General features: G+C 50.3%; 1 protein-coding gene across 13 annotated transcripts in view; it reads right to left on the bottom strand.

Moving 5' to 3' along the window:
* The window catches only part of MBNL3 (muscleblind like splicing regulator 3), a 96,816-nt gene extending 88,690 nt beyond the window's left edge, over positions 1–8,126 (bottom strand). For 6 of the 13 annotated variants that reach the window (XR_012630720.1, XR_012630722.1, XR_012630721.1 and 3 more), the window contains exon 1: positions 7,766–7,888. Coding sequence is in view for 1 of the 13 variants with exons in the window: in XM_074882723.1 (XP_074738824.1) it covers positions 6,697–6,723 (27 nt within the window). In the remaining 12 variants the exon portion in view is untranslated. Of the gene's footprint in view, positions 1–6,428; positions 6,448–6,547; positions 6,632–6,696; positions 6,786–7,765; positions 7,889–8,018 lie in introns of those variants that run through there. The other 7 variants (XM_074882719.1, XM_074882727.1, XM_074882728.1 and 4 more) reach the window with 7 other exon arrangements.
* Between the last annotated feature and the right edge of the window lie 3,947 nt (positions 8,127–12,073).

Here is a 12,073-nt window from a genome sequence, read left to right as displayed (position 1 = left end):
AAAACTTTCAGATTGTATTTAAAAGGATCCCACTGATACCTGGTGGTATCAGGATGATCTATCCATCCTGACTTGCTGGCTGTAGACAGGGTAGGAGATCCCAAAACTATGCAGCTTAAGAAGAGTGACTAGCATTGACAGAGTTTTGACCAGATTTCGGGGAGAGAAAACCAACGGCTTTTTGCTGTCCAGCCCATCCAGGGAAGAGCCCAATCCTCTCTGTCGGTTTTGTACCTTATGGCCCATGGTAACACACCGCATGCTGTGGACTAACCCAGCACTCTGGAGAACAACTCCCAGCAGCAAGCCATGGCTCAGAGCAGGCAATGCTCTTTTGCAGGAGCTGGTTTTCTTTTTAGGGGGTAGGTTTCCCCATCATGGAGGCATCACCCAGCCTTCAGGACTGCTTTAATGACCGGTCCATCAACCCACATGCACCCCTTGCATTACAGCCCTTCACAGCACAACCAGCCCTCGCAGTCCCAGGACCTTTCACCAAAAGATCACCAAATGCTTCACAAACATTAATGAATTAAGTTCCAGCATCCCAATTAACTCCAGCAGCATCATCCCCTCGTGACCAAGGAAGCAGGCTGAGGAGTCCTGGTCTCCCCCGTGAGCCTGCCAAGGAGCCAGCCATGGCAGCCAGACCTGCTGGCTCCCTCCCTCTGCTCAGCTACAGACCTGCAAGCTATTTCAAAGGCTCTTTCCAAAACCGAAAGAAAAAAAAAAAGCTTTCTGTTTTCCTTGAAAAGCAGGTCTATGCAACCAAAAAGGTTTCACCATCCAAATTAAAAGTCAAAGGCAGCAATAGTGAGTCTCTGAAATATAAGAAACACGTTGTGCGCAGTGTGAAATTTATTGCTGCCTTGCAGAATGAAGCCAAACATCTTAATATGGAAAAACACCGCTACTTTTGACCCAAACAGATTGGGAACAGGAAGTAAAAACAAATTACCCAGCTGCAGCCTCCCCGCCTTATGAGCAGCGGCAGCAGCAGAGACCAGCGTTTCCTGCCCACAGCGGCCCAGCTCTGCATGTCGTTTGCCCAGGGGCCAATCCCACCTAAACCAGTCAGAGTTTGTTATTAAAGCTCTCACAAGCAAGATCAAGCCTTTATCAAAGAAGAATTAGCTGGGGAGAGCCAGGGAAACGGAGACTACAGGAATAACCCCAAAGGCTTGCACCCATTTGCAAACCACACAGGGCCAGGCTGCCCTGTGAGGGGATTCCCCTTCTTTCGGTGGCTCTCTCGATTTTCACCAGCCAAATTCCTGACTCGGGACAGGCATATTTCAGGAGTTAATTTTGGTTTTACTGCATCATCGCCAGCAAACCCTGAGAAATTAAGTCAAGCCTCAATTGGCTCAAAACATAATTGCATTTCTTTTAAATAATAGCTTTGCATTACTTTGTTTTTTGTCAGGGTTCTTTTCTGAGCTTGTGCATATTACATCCTAATTATATTTTCAAGCTTTCATTTGCAGCTACAGGAATAACCCAGAAAGACATACAGATGAGCTAATTTTCAAATCATCACTTGAGTAAGGAGATGGCGCTTTAAAAAAACCCTGGTAGATAGACCAAGGGACCTGCAAAAAAGAAGAAACATGCATAACTGACAGTCTGGCATCTCTTTTGTTAAAACTGGCAATCCACTGCCAAACAGAATGGCTTTAAGACCTCAGCAGAGCAAACACTGAGCATCACACATGTAATCCAACAGAAAATGCCATTTATACAAATGCTATACACTAAATAGCAGCTCAGGACCTGATATTTTGATTAAAACTCTGCTTTCAGAAAATCTTATAAGCATCATTTTTACTAGCTCAAGCAGTTTTTCAATAGAAGATTTTAAAGGATTACATGCCAGGTGTTGAATACTTCATAAAGCAGAATAAGATTTTTGACTCACGTGATTTATTTTTTTTTAAATAATAGCAACCAGTAAATTACAGCCATTAGTACAACACTGCCTTCGCAGCAGATTTACGCCAGCATTACCAAAAGGAGAATTTCACCCAACACTTCTGCGTGTTACAGACATCTGCAGAACCGAGGGAAAAAGAACATGAACACACACAACCACACATTTTGCGCATTGCCATCCAAGACTTCTACAAGGACAGGTATTTTGTGCCACTGTTTTGAAAGCAAGTACCCTGCACGTGCCCATGAGTATGCTCTCCTGTATGCAGCGACCTCCAGTCCTACCTCATTCTTAAATCCATCACCCTTCCGCTCCTAAATTCTGCTTGGGTGGAGAGGTTGCACTGAGAGGAAGGAAACTCCCCACACACATCCATTACCGTGCTGCATGAAATCTTCCCTCCTCCCCAGCAACCTCCCAGCAAAAAAAATTCAAGTTTATCACGCCAAGGAAAGAAGAATAAGTGGGAGTCCGAAAAGGCAGTCAGAAGTGCCGCCAAAAAATTGGAGTTCTTTCTCAAAACAAGGCCCTCCCTTAGGAAGCCTGCCAGTCAAACCCGATCACGAGGCTGTTTTCCGAGGGTGAATAGAGTTCTTATTGACACAGCTTATGTCTGCAGCATGCAGCCCTCCACAAGGCTTTCAAGAGCAGATCGGATTACACAGACACATTCTCTCTGATTTTATGCATTCAGAAGCCCTCAGACAGAAAATACCCAGCTCTGAAGGCCACCGGTTTTTCCGCTCACTATCAGCCTAGGTGCTTTTACCAAAAAAAAAAAAAGCGGGCAAAGAGATTCTGGCACCTTTAGTCGGGCTCCAGAGGACCTCACCCTTTCTGAACAGGACCATATAATTTGGAGGCCAAGCCACAGATTTGCTCCATGTGAGTAATACAAGACAACTCATTCCCATGGTGGGTACTTAGCATCGAGACAGGAGAAGAGAAAAAAATAAATATCTGCTGACACCGTTTAAAATGGGGGAAGATAACATCGCTCTGCGTAGACAATCCTTCCTGGAAGATGGTATGGAAAAAGGGGAGGATACACACCTTTTAAAAAAAACAACACGAACTGCCACAGCTTAGCAGGCAAGAGGTGCCCAACTGCAAAAGCATCACAAGCACAAATTCAGGTAAACCGTTTATCCAGAAGCAATTTGCATACACACAGGAACCTACAGAAAACAAACTACAGGGATCCATTTATAACGTTTCTATATTTAGGGAGCACAAGAAGGAACTCCATTCCAGGAGCAGACACGTGTACAAAGTCTGGGGTATCTGTGATGCTGCATTAAAGGTGAATAGAGAATTACAACATGTTTTGTTATTACAAATGCTCCGGCTTAAAGACTGTGCTTCAACAAGAGAAACAAGTCGGTGCTTAAACCATATGACAAATTAGGACCTGAGCTCGGCCCAGAGGTCTGGAATACACTGATTAAAAAGAAACTCACAGAACAGTCTAACAAGCAAACCAGTGCATTACACACGACTAACTGGTTCCCTATCACCTAAAAGGGAGCAACTCCTGCATCAACTCATCCACACTGAATTGAGATTCTTGCTGAAATATTACATATGGCAAACACAGCAAATCAAGCAAGCTTGAGCTTCAGAGCTTTTAAGGGATTTTAAGAGCAAACACACACTGTTCAATAAAGACATCCTCTCCCCACCGCTTCCAGGCTGCGGTCACTCCCCAACTAAGTGTTTCTATCATGTTGCAAAATATTTTTCTCACATTTTTCCTGCTGGGTCCTCAGAGGCTGGACCTGGGTAACCCAAATGTGGGGTACTATGTCTGCGGTGGAAATTCTTTGGTTGGACATTTACACTCTGTTTTCAGAGCACAGCAAGAGAGCCACAGCTCCTACGACTACCTTTGGAAACCAAGATCTAAGCAAACTCTGCTTTTCAGTGCACAGCCTCCCTCTCAATGAGCAGCCTTGTGTTTCTAGTGCTCATTTTAGTTTCCACATGTGACTTCGAGTATGCTCATGGTCAGAAAAGCCTGCTCCTATGAAGGCTGAGTACTCTTTCCCAACACGTCTGAGTCACACAATGGTTTGCTCCACTGCCAAAGCCAAGCTCTCACCACCAGCACGGCAGGGGTGTCCTGCTGCAGGCATCAGTCACCAAATCCTGACTGCAGATTCATCATCATCACCTGTGCCTGCATTAGCCACAAAGAAAATCATTTGCTTTCAGGCTCCTGACTAAGCTGCAGGCACTGGTGACTAGGAAAGCCATGGTTTGACTTGTGCATGAAGAAAGATACATTTGCAAGACACTAGCAATGCAGTTTTGACATCAGTTTAACTCTGCTTGAGCCAGTGTTGCTAATAAAAGCAGCAGTCTGGCCTCATCCTGCCCTGCCTGTGCACCCCAGGTCCTTGTGCCAACACAAGTGTTTCTGTGGCCACGCGGAGAAGCGAACCAAGGAAGCAGCGATGGCTAAAATGAGCATCTCTTTCTTTCTTGTTACTCTGCGAGGTTATTCTTAATCCACAAGGACGGTGAAGAGACTGGAGCAAAGGGCTGGAAGTAGGACCACTTCTTCTGCCACACCATGAACTTCAAAACTGATTTGCCAGCTATACTGCAAAAGGTAAGAAAGCCAACCTCCCCCGCTTTGCATTCACAAGTTAAGTCCCACTCTGAGATTCCCTTAAATGTAAACAGCCTCTCAAAACCTCAGTTCTGGTGCCAGCAAAAGTGCAAAACTCTAAGGTCCATGTATTCATCTTGCTAAGATGGGGCAAGCCCAGGAGAAAACTTCTAAATCTGTAAAAATCTAAGAATAACATTTAAGCCTCACACCAGCCATTCCCCAACAGAGAAGAGGGAGCAGAGGAGGCCACCGCGGCTCACGAACTGGAACCAGGCATGAAAACCATTTAAAAATCCTCTACGCGGATGCAACACCCCAGCTAGAGAACTGCCCAGCATCCCTGCTCATCAGTAACCTTCCTGCAGCACATGGGCCAGCACCAGGAGGGAGGAATGGCAGCCCAGATCCACTCCCTCATTCTCCATGGGGATCCCCCACTCCCCTACGGCAGTGGGAAGGATGTGGCACCCTGGCTTCTCCTGACCTGCCCAAATGCTGCAGGAGGCTGAGCAGCACAGAGGTTACAGCACCAAGGGGCTAATTTCCTCGCTGACCACCAGCCGGTATATCCCAAACCACCTAGAAGGTAACAACAGACCCACAACAGACATACAGCTGTATACAGGCCGAACCAGGTGCGTACCTAAAACTCAGCCGCTTCTGGGAAGGCTGACTGCGCCCAAAAGCAGACTGCACCTTCTCCTGCTGTAAGCACATCACATAATACCTAGAAGCTTCTGCACAGTCCGTTGTCTTTCAAAGAGAAACATTCAAATGCTGAAATAGCTCTCAAACTTTTCTGGGCCAGCACTACTTTAAAATGACTTCATTTAAATATGTACCACGGCTATATATATACACACGCACACACCAAGGGAAATTAGCATCCGTGAGAAGGGCTGGTGCCCACACATCGTAACTCTGCACAGCCTCCCAGGTCTGCCTGTGCATGACTGTACCCCCACAGCTCCGCGCCAGTATAACCCTACAGCAAACCAGAGCCGCTTGAGAGCCCCACAAGGATCCTGCCCCCCTGGCAGCAGCGCTAGAAAGACCACAGCCTGTGGGCTCTCCACCAGACCACTTGCTAACACATGTCTTTTTGGGGTATAGAGAGCAGTGGGGGCAGGGAAGTTTTAAGACAAATTAGAGAGTCCTTTAAATCCTTCAGTTCTGTGCAAAGCTGAACCTGTAAGTCCTTCCTTCAGGAGTTTTCCTGCCCCCAGGGCTGAGATACAAGATTTGGACCTTAATTAGTAAATAAAGCTCCAAGGAGCAGGACTGTGTCACATAAGGCGTTTCTCCAACCTGGAGAGCAGCCCCACTGCAGCCTCCACGTACTACCTTAAAAGCGAAATACCCGCAAGGAGGACCCACAAGGGGAACACATCTTTGCAACCCCATAGAAGCTGCTGTATGGAAACTTTAATTGCATTACTTCTGCTTCTGCATAATCCCAGAAGAACTAGCTTCATTCAGACTGCTCCAACTCAGACACTGGATAGTTTCAACATGGCATAGACTATTACCTCGCTCTAATTACAGGATCACGTTACATGTCCAACAACTGCTGCAATTTAGTCTTGCCTGATACACCCCAGCTCAAAATTGCTCATCCCACCTCTCACTCCCATACTTTTCAGCATCTTTTGAATAAAAGCAGAGACAGCTTGCAACACTTCAGCACCTGACACACGCGTGCCCCAAGCCCCAGGAAGGTAAAGTCATTATTTCCTTGTGGTAACAAAGGTAACGACTTTCACCAGTACAGAACAAACTAGTTTTAGGCAATTAGCACGGACACGACACTACTGCTCACACAGTTGTCTGTGCAAACGCATTACAGGATTACTGCTAATAACCACCGCCGCACAATACCACGAATCTGCACGTCGCTCCTCCAGCCAGGTGTTGATCTTGCACAGAGCCTCTCCGTGCAAGAAAGGAGTTTTCAGAGAAGCAAAAGCTGCAGGATCAGGCCCTCGGAGTTTCACTACCTCAAAGGCAGGGGACGTTCCTTACAGCAGCGCACGTCTTGCCTTTGAGCTCCAAACCGCATCCGCAGCCCCCGCTGCCATGAAAGGGAAAGGTTTTCTCCCTGCAACCGCTCGCCCGCGCCTGAGCCGAATGCTAACAGGTCTCTTACTTGCGTCTCGCCTCGCCACCGCCTCATGCTCTACGGGGGATATTTTGTTCCCCAAGCGGACGAGCTGTCCGGCCATCGCTCCACGATGATTCAGCAAGGGGGTGGCTCCCCGTCGGAAGGCACACCTACTGCGAACTGTCATACCACGGGGCTGGGTGAAAATGGGAGAAGTTGCTTTATCTATCATGGCTGCACTTTCCGAAATGCGTAGACCTGGCCTGGTAGGGTCGAGCGGGGCGAAGGGTGGGGTGTGTGTATGGGGGGGGGGGGGGAGTCCATCAGCAGGCACATGGAAATAATTCATGGAAATATCTCGAGGCTTTTAACTATGGCACAAGTAAATAAGGCAAAAAAAAAAAAAAAAAAAGCCAGACACTTTCGGAGCCAGCATCAACTTCGCCAGGCTGTGTTCTTTGTTTCTAGGCAGACTCCAGTGCAGTGGCAAGAATGAACAAATGCGCATGTCTTCATAAGAGTCCAAAAAAAAAAAAAAAGGGAAAAAAAAAATCCCCCCTCCCCTCAGGCCCCTCTCTCATCGCTGTAGCGGTGGGGGAGTCCTCCAGATAGTTTGTGCTGCTTTTTCAGAAGTGAAAGTCCGCTTCCACCCTGCCCTGAGCAGGCATTTCGCTACGCTACGAGGCATTCGTGGGTGAGACAGCGCTTGGAACACTTTCGGCTGCAAAAATTAGTTTTGCTGAGGGATTTTTTTTGTTGTTTTTTTCTTTACTTTTTTTTTTTTTTTTAAGAACGAAGCGACACCCTAGCAAAACACCGCGACGCGCCAGCCCCCCCTCCGCAGCCTCTCCCGCGGCCGGCCGGCCAGCCCGCCGCCAGCAGACAAAGGAGCGATGCGCCGCCAAGGAGCCGCGCCGGCACCCGCGGGCCAGCCCGCCGCCGCTCCCGGGACAAGCGCCAGCGGCCGCCGAGCCCCGGACGCGGGACGAGCCCCCGCCGCCGCCACAGACATGCCCTCCTCAACCCCCCCCCCCGCAGCACTCCAGAGCCGTTCCCGGGCGCCCCGCGGCTCGGCGGGGAACAACCGGCCCCCCGCGGCCGGGCCCGGCCTTACCTCAGCGGCGGCGGCGGCGCTAGCAGGCAGCGGGCGGCCGCACCGTGCCACGCGCGGCGGCACGGGGCGAGCCACGGGGGCCGGTTTAGCGCGGGGGCCGGCTGCGCGCCGCCATTTTAACGCCTCCCGCCCGCCCTCCGCCCCCCCCCCCTTCCCCGCGGCGGGCGGCCACGCGCGGCGTGGAAATGCCACTCAGCGGCGGCGCCCCCCCACCCCTCCTCCGCCCTCCCCTCCGCCCCGCCGCCGCCGTTACATTGACGCAGCGGCTCCTGGTCGCCGGGCCCGCCGTGGCGGAGCTAGCAGGGCAGCAGCAGCCGCCGCCGTCGTCGTCGTGGCCCCTCCGCCGCCTCCCGCCGCCGGGCGCACATGGTACGCTCCGGGGCCGCGCCGCGCCGCGCCCCGCCGGCCGCGCGCGCCGCCGCGCCGCCTGGCTGCTGCCATGGCAACCGGCCGGCCGCGCCGCGCCGAGCAGGCCCGGCCCGGCCCGGCCCGACCCGCCGCCGGTGCGGGGCGAGCGGCGGCCGCGCTCCCGGGCCCCCGCGGGAGGCTCTCGAGATCGGTGTTGCCCCCTCCGGGCTCCCGGGCAGCTTCTCCCGCAGCCGCGGGGTTGGCGCTGCCGCCCGCCACCTGCACCGGCGTGACACGGGAACCGGCCGGCGCACCGGAGGGGAGCCGGGACCAGCACCCGCACTTCTTCCCGGCCACCGCCGCACCCCCCACCGAGTCTGCCCCGTCCCCAAAGCCACCGCCACAGCCACCTGCCGAGGGGCTGTGTCCCCTCTGTCCCCAAAGCCACCATCACACCTCCACCCTGTCCCCAAAGCCACCATCACACCTCCCTGCTGTGTCCCCACTGTCCCCAAAGCCACCATCACACCTCCCCCCTGTCCCCAAAGCCACCACCACATCCCCCCACTGCGCCCACCCGTATCTCCAAAGTCATCATCGCATCCCCTCGCTGAGGGGTTGTGCCCCCTCTGTCCCCTGAACAACCATCACATCCCCCCAACCGCATCTCGTCTGTCCTCAAAGCCACTATCACATCCCCCCGCTGGGTCCCCTCTGTCCCCAAAGCTATTGTCACTGTCCCCCCACAGAGGGGCCGTGTCCCTGCCAGGCTTGGCCACCCTTACCTGGGTAGTGGCACAGCTCTTCCCCACTGCAGTGCTCATTTTCACTCCTGTTTTGCAACAGAAAATTACGTACGCCAGGACAGTCGCGAGGGAAAATAGACACAATGTGAAGCAGATGAGAGAGTAAATCATAAAGCCGTGGTACATGTTCTGCATACTGCAAACGAGGAGCTAATTTCCTGGCAGCCGTCTTCAGGATGCTTCAAGTCAGCCTTCACCAATGTGGCCCTTAAAAACCTCACAGCGTTTGGCTGCAAGCAACGCCACTCATTTCTGACTTCGGTATCTAGTTCCTGCAAATGTAGATAATTTCATTACGCATTTTGTTAGGGTGAGCTGAAAACAACCAGCAACTACTGGATCACCGAAGAAAACAAAGTTAATCCCATATTTCTTTTAAAAAACAGCTTTTTATGGGGTTCGTCGACATTTGCTACATTTTGTCAAGCTTGAACTCAACCAAGAAGCAGAAAGAAGCAGCTGTGGCCCTCCCTGACAGCAGCACTAATGGAAATTACTGTAATAAAACCACCAGTGTTTGTGGTCTGAGCAGCAAAGCGGGAACCCTGATTTCTGCACCCTGTTCTGACAACCACTTTCTCAGTGACTGGGAGCAGATCACTTTGCCTCTCTTACCACTTACCACCACTGATTCATAGTTGAGATCAATTAGTTAATGTTTGCAAAGTCAGTTGAAGATGAAAAAGCACTACATACTGCTAATAAAACCATAATGATCCCACTGTTAAACATTAAACACACAATGATGTGTAAAAAAAAAAAAATCACTTTTATGGAAAATTCCTCTTGCTGCAAGGACAAAGGATTAGCTCCTAAAAAAGGAAGAATGAGCTCAAATTTTCATCACAGGATGACGTCTCAGGGGTCTGGCTTCTGTTTAGGTCTCAGCTACCGATCATCTGTGTGGTCATGTGCACATCACTTGGGCCAGCAGCTTCTGAAGCAGCTGGTGGGCTGACCCATCTGAAAGTGGCAAGTTAACCTGGAGCTAGCCAAAAATCACAAGACGCTTTGACGCTTTTGGAAAATGCTGGTCCCGTCGTTTTGTGCCTCCGCTTCCCTGTCTGCTGAACGGGATGAGGATTGCAGCTGCGTAGCCTGATTTTTGCAGGCAAGATAATACAGCAGCGAGCAAACCCTGGCAACATGGTCCTTAAAAGCTGTGCTGCTCATGAGACACTTGCATCACACCACAGCGCGAGGAATAAAAGCGGGCGTGTGAGACTTTCTAGGAGATTTTTCTTGGCAATGAGTCTTGCTTTAGACGTAAAACCGGTAGCTGTGCCACTGGTAGGGCTCTGGGTCGCTGTATGTAGAGTAATGCATGTCTGATGCTCTGACCTACAGGCAAGAAGGAGGAGAAGAATCAGGAAAACCACGTTTGTCTGTACCTTTGGGCCTGCACGGGGCCACATTCATGGTGATGAAGCACCGGTGTTTCTGGCAGAGCAGAAGCCATGGGTGGGGATTTGCACACAAGAAGCTCCAGGCACAGTGATCTCAGAGGGGAGAACTCCTCTCCAAAAAGAGCAGCCCTTTGACAAGTATCCCTTGTTTCCTCAGTCAAACTGCCCTTTGCAAGGAACAGCCCATCGCATCTTCCTCCTGAAATCTGATGCTACCCTGCTTTGATGGCGATCAGTTGTTGACTGCAGAAAAGCTGAATCATGAAACAGAGGTTATAAACAAGGTTATTTTTAACGAAGGAAATGAATCCCACATCATGCAGAAGTCAGAACAAGGGACTGTCAGCAAGGGCTCACGGGTCTCACTCCTGCCCTGATACCCTCCATGTTGTGAAGCAAATGACAATCTCTCTAACCTTTAATTTACCTGCTTGTAACATGGACAAAGCAGCGGACTCCAGTTGTGCTTTCTTTGTACAGCAAAGCTCCTGGTGTGACAGTGAAGCAGTGCTGGGAGCCGTGCAATGCCAGGGGCTGGCTTTCACTGTCACCCAGCACCTTGCAGAGCTATTTTCAGCCTTGCAAAATGCTCACACACAGTATTTCAACAATGTTCGTAGACGTTTCGAATGCAGAGAGAGACTACCCAGTCTGATTCCTCTCTCCCATATTTCACAGTCTTACATTTGAATTCCCACATGCAGCCCAGTAACTTCTGCTTCATTTTGCTCACTGAAAACTCAAAATAGACTTGTAGCCCAGAGTCTACTGTTACATCCTTCAGGCACCGGCATGCTGCAGGGTGTGTATTGTAGATACCAAGCCCAGGGGGAGGGAAGACAAGTCTGGTACACCTACAGCTAACTGGGAAATTTCCTGATTATGCCACTTCCTATCTCTCTCACACACTTAAATTCTTCCCAGAAAAGCATATTTAATTTTCCCTAGGAAAGAGGCCTCGACTCAGAAAAGCAGGAGATGGAGGCTGGGACAGGCCAGGCTTCAACGCAGTGCCTGAGGAATACAAACAACCTGACATACAGATCCTTGTGAACCTGTCTTCTGTGCTCCATGCCTGAGTTAGCAAGTACTTTGGGTTTGTCTCCAACTTTACATAGATAACTACTAAGGTTAAAGAACTCTAGCTCTTTTGAAAATATTTTGTAAATGTATATATATATTTTATATATATGTACACACATACATAAATTTATGAAAACTTCATGAGACTGGAAACTTTCCTGCCATACTTTATTTACAACCCTGCTAGAGCTCTTTGCTGCTGGAATGGCTTACCTTTCTTGCTCAAGTTTTCTTTGAGCGAATTATTGATTTCCACATAGAAAATATCAAATAAAAACCAAGGTATCGATGGATTGAGATCCAGAGTGGATTCTACTGCTGCTGTCCATTCACTGGTGCAGAGCCCTGGCCCATCCTCACCTGCCTGCTGTGGAAGCAGACACCAAACCTGCACACGCTCGGGACACACACCAGCACCTTGGCACAGGTGCGTGGGCACCTCCAGCACAGCCGTGAGAAGTGGAACAGGACCAACCTCGCAAGCCAGTTCCCTCTTGCAGGTGCCTGCAAGGACACGTGGCCGCGTGCCAGAGGATGGAATAACCATTGCCCTGCGCTAGTTATGGGGCAGGGATGCTGCAAGGCTGCGTTAATTAGTGCTTGAGACGCCTCTGTGATCTGTAGATGAAAGGTGATTTACAGCTGCAAATTACTGCTCTTCTTCA

This window comes from Strix uralensis, chromosome 13 (genome assembly GCF_047716275.1).
Source record: "Strix uralensis isolate ZFMK-TIS-50842 chromosome 13, bStrUra1, whole genome shotgun sequence".
Taxonomy (NCBI): domain Eukaryota; kingdom Metazoa; phylum Chordata; class Aves; order Strigiformes; family Strigidae; genus Strix; species Strix uralensis.
Note: the sequence above shows the minus strand (reverse complement) of the source record. Positions and strands in the feature narration are given on the sequence as shown.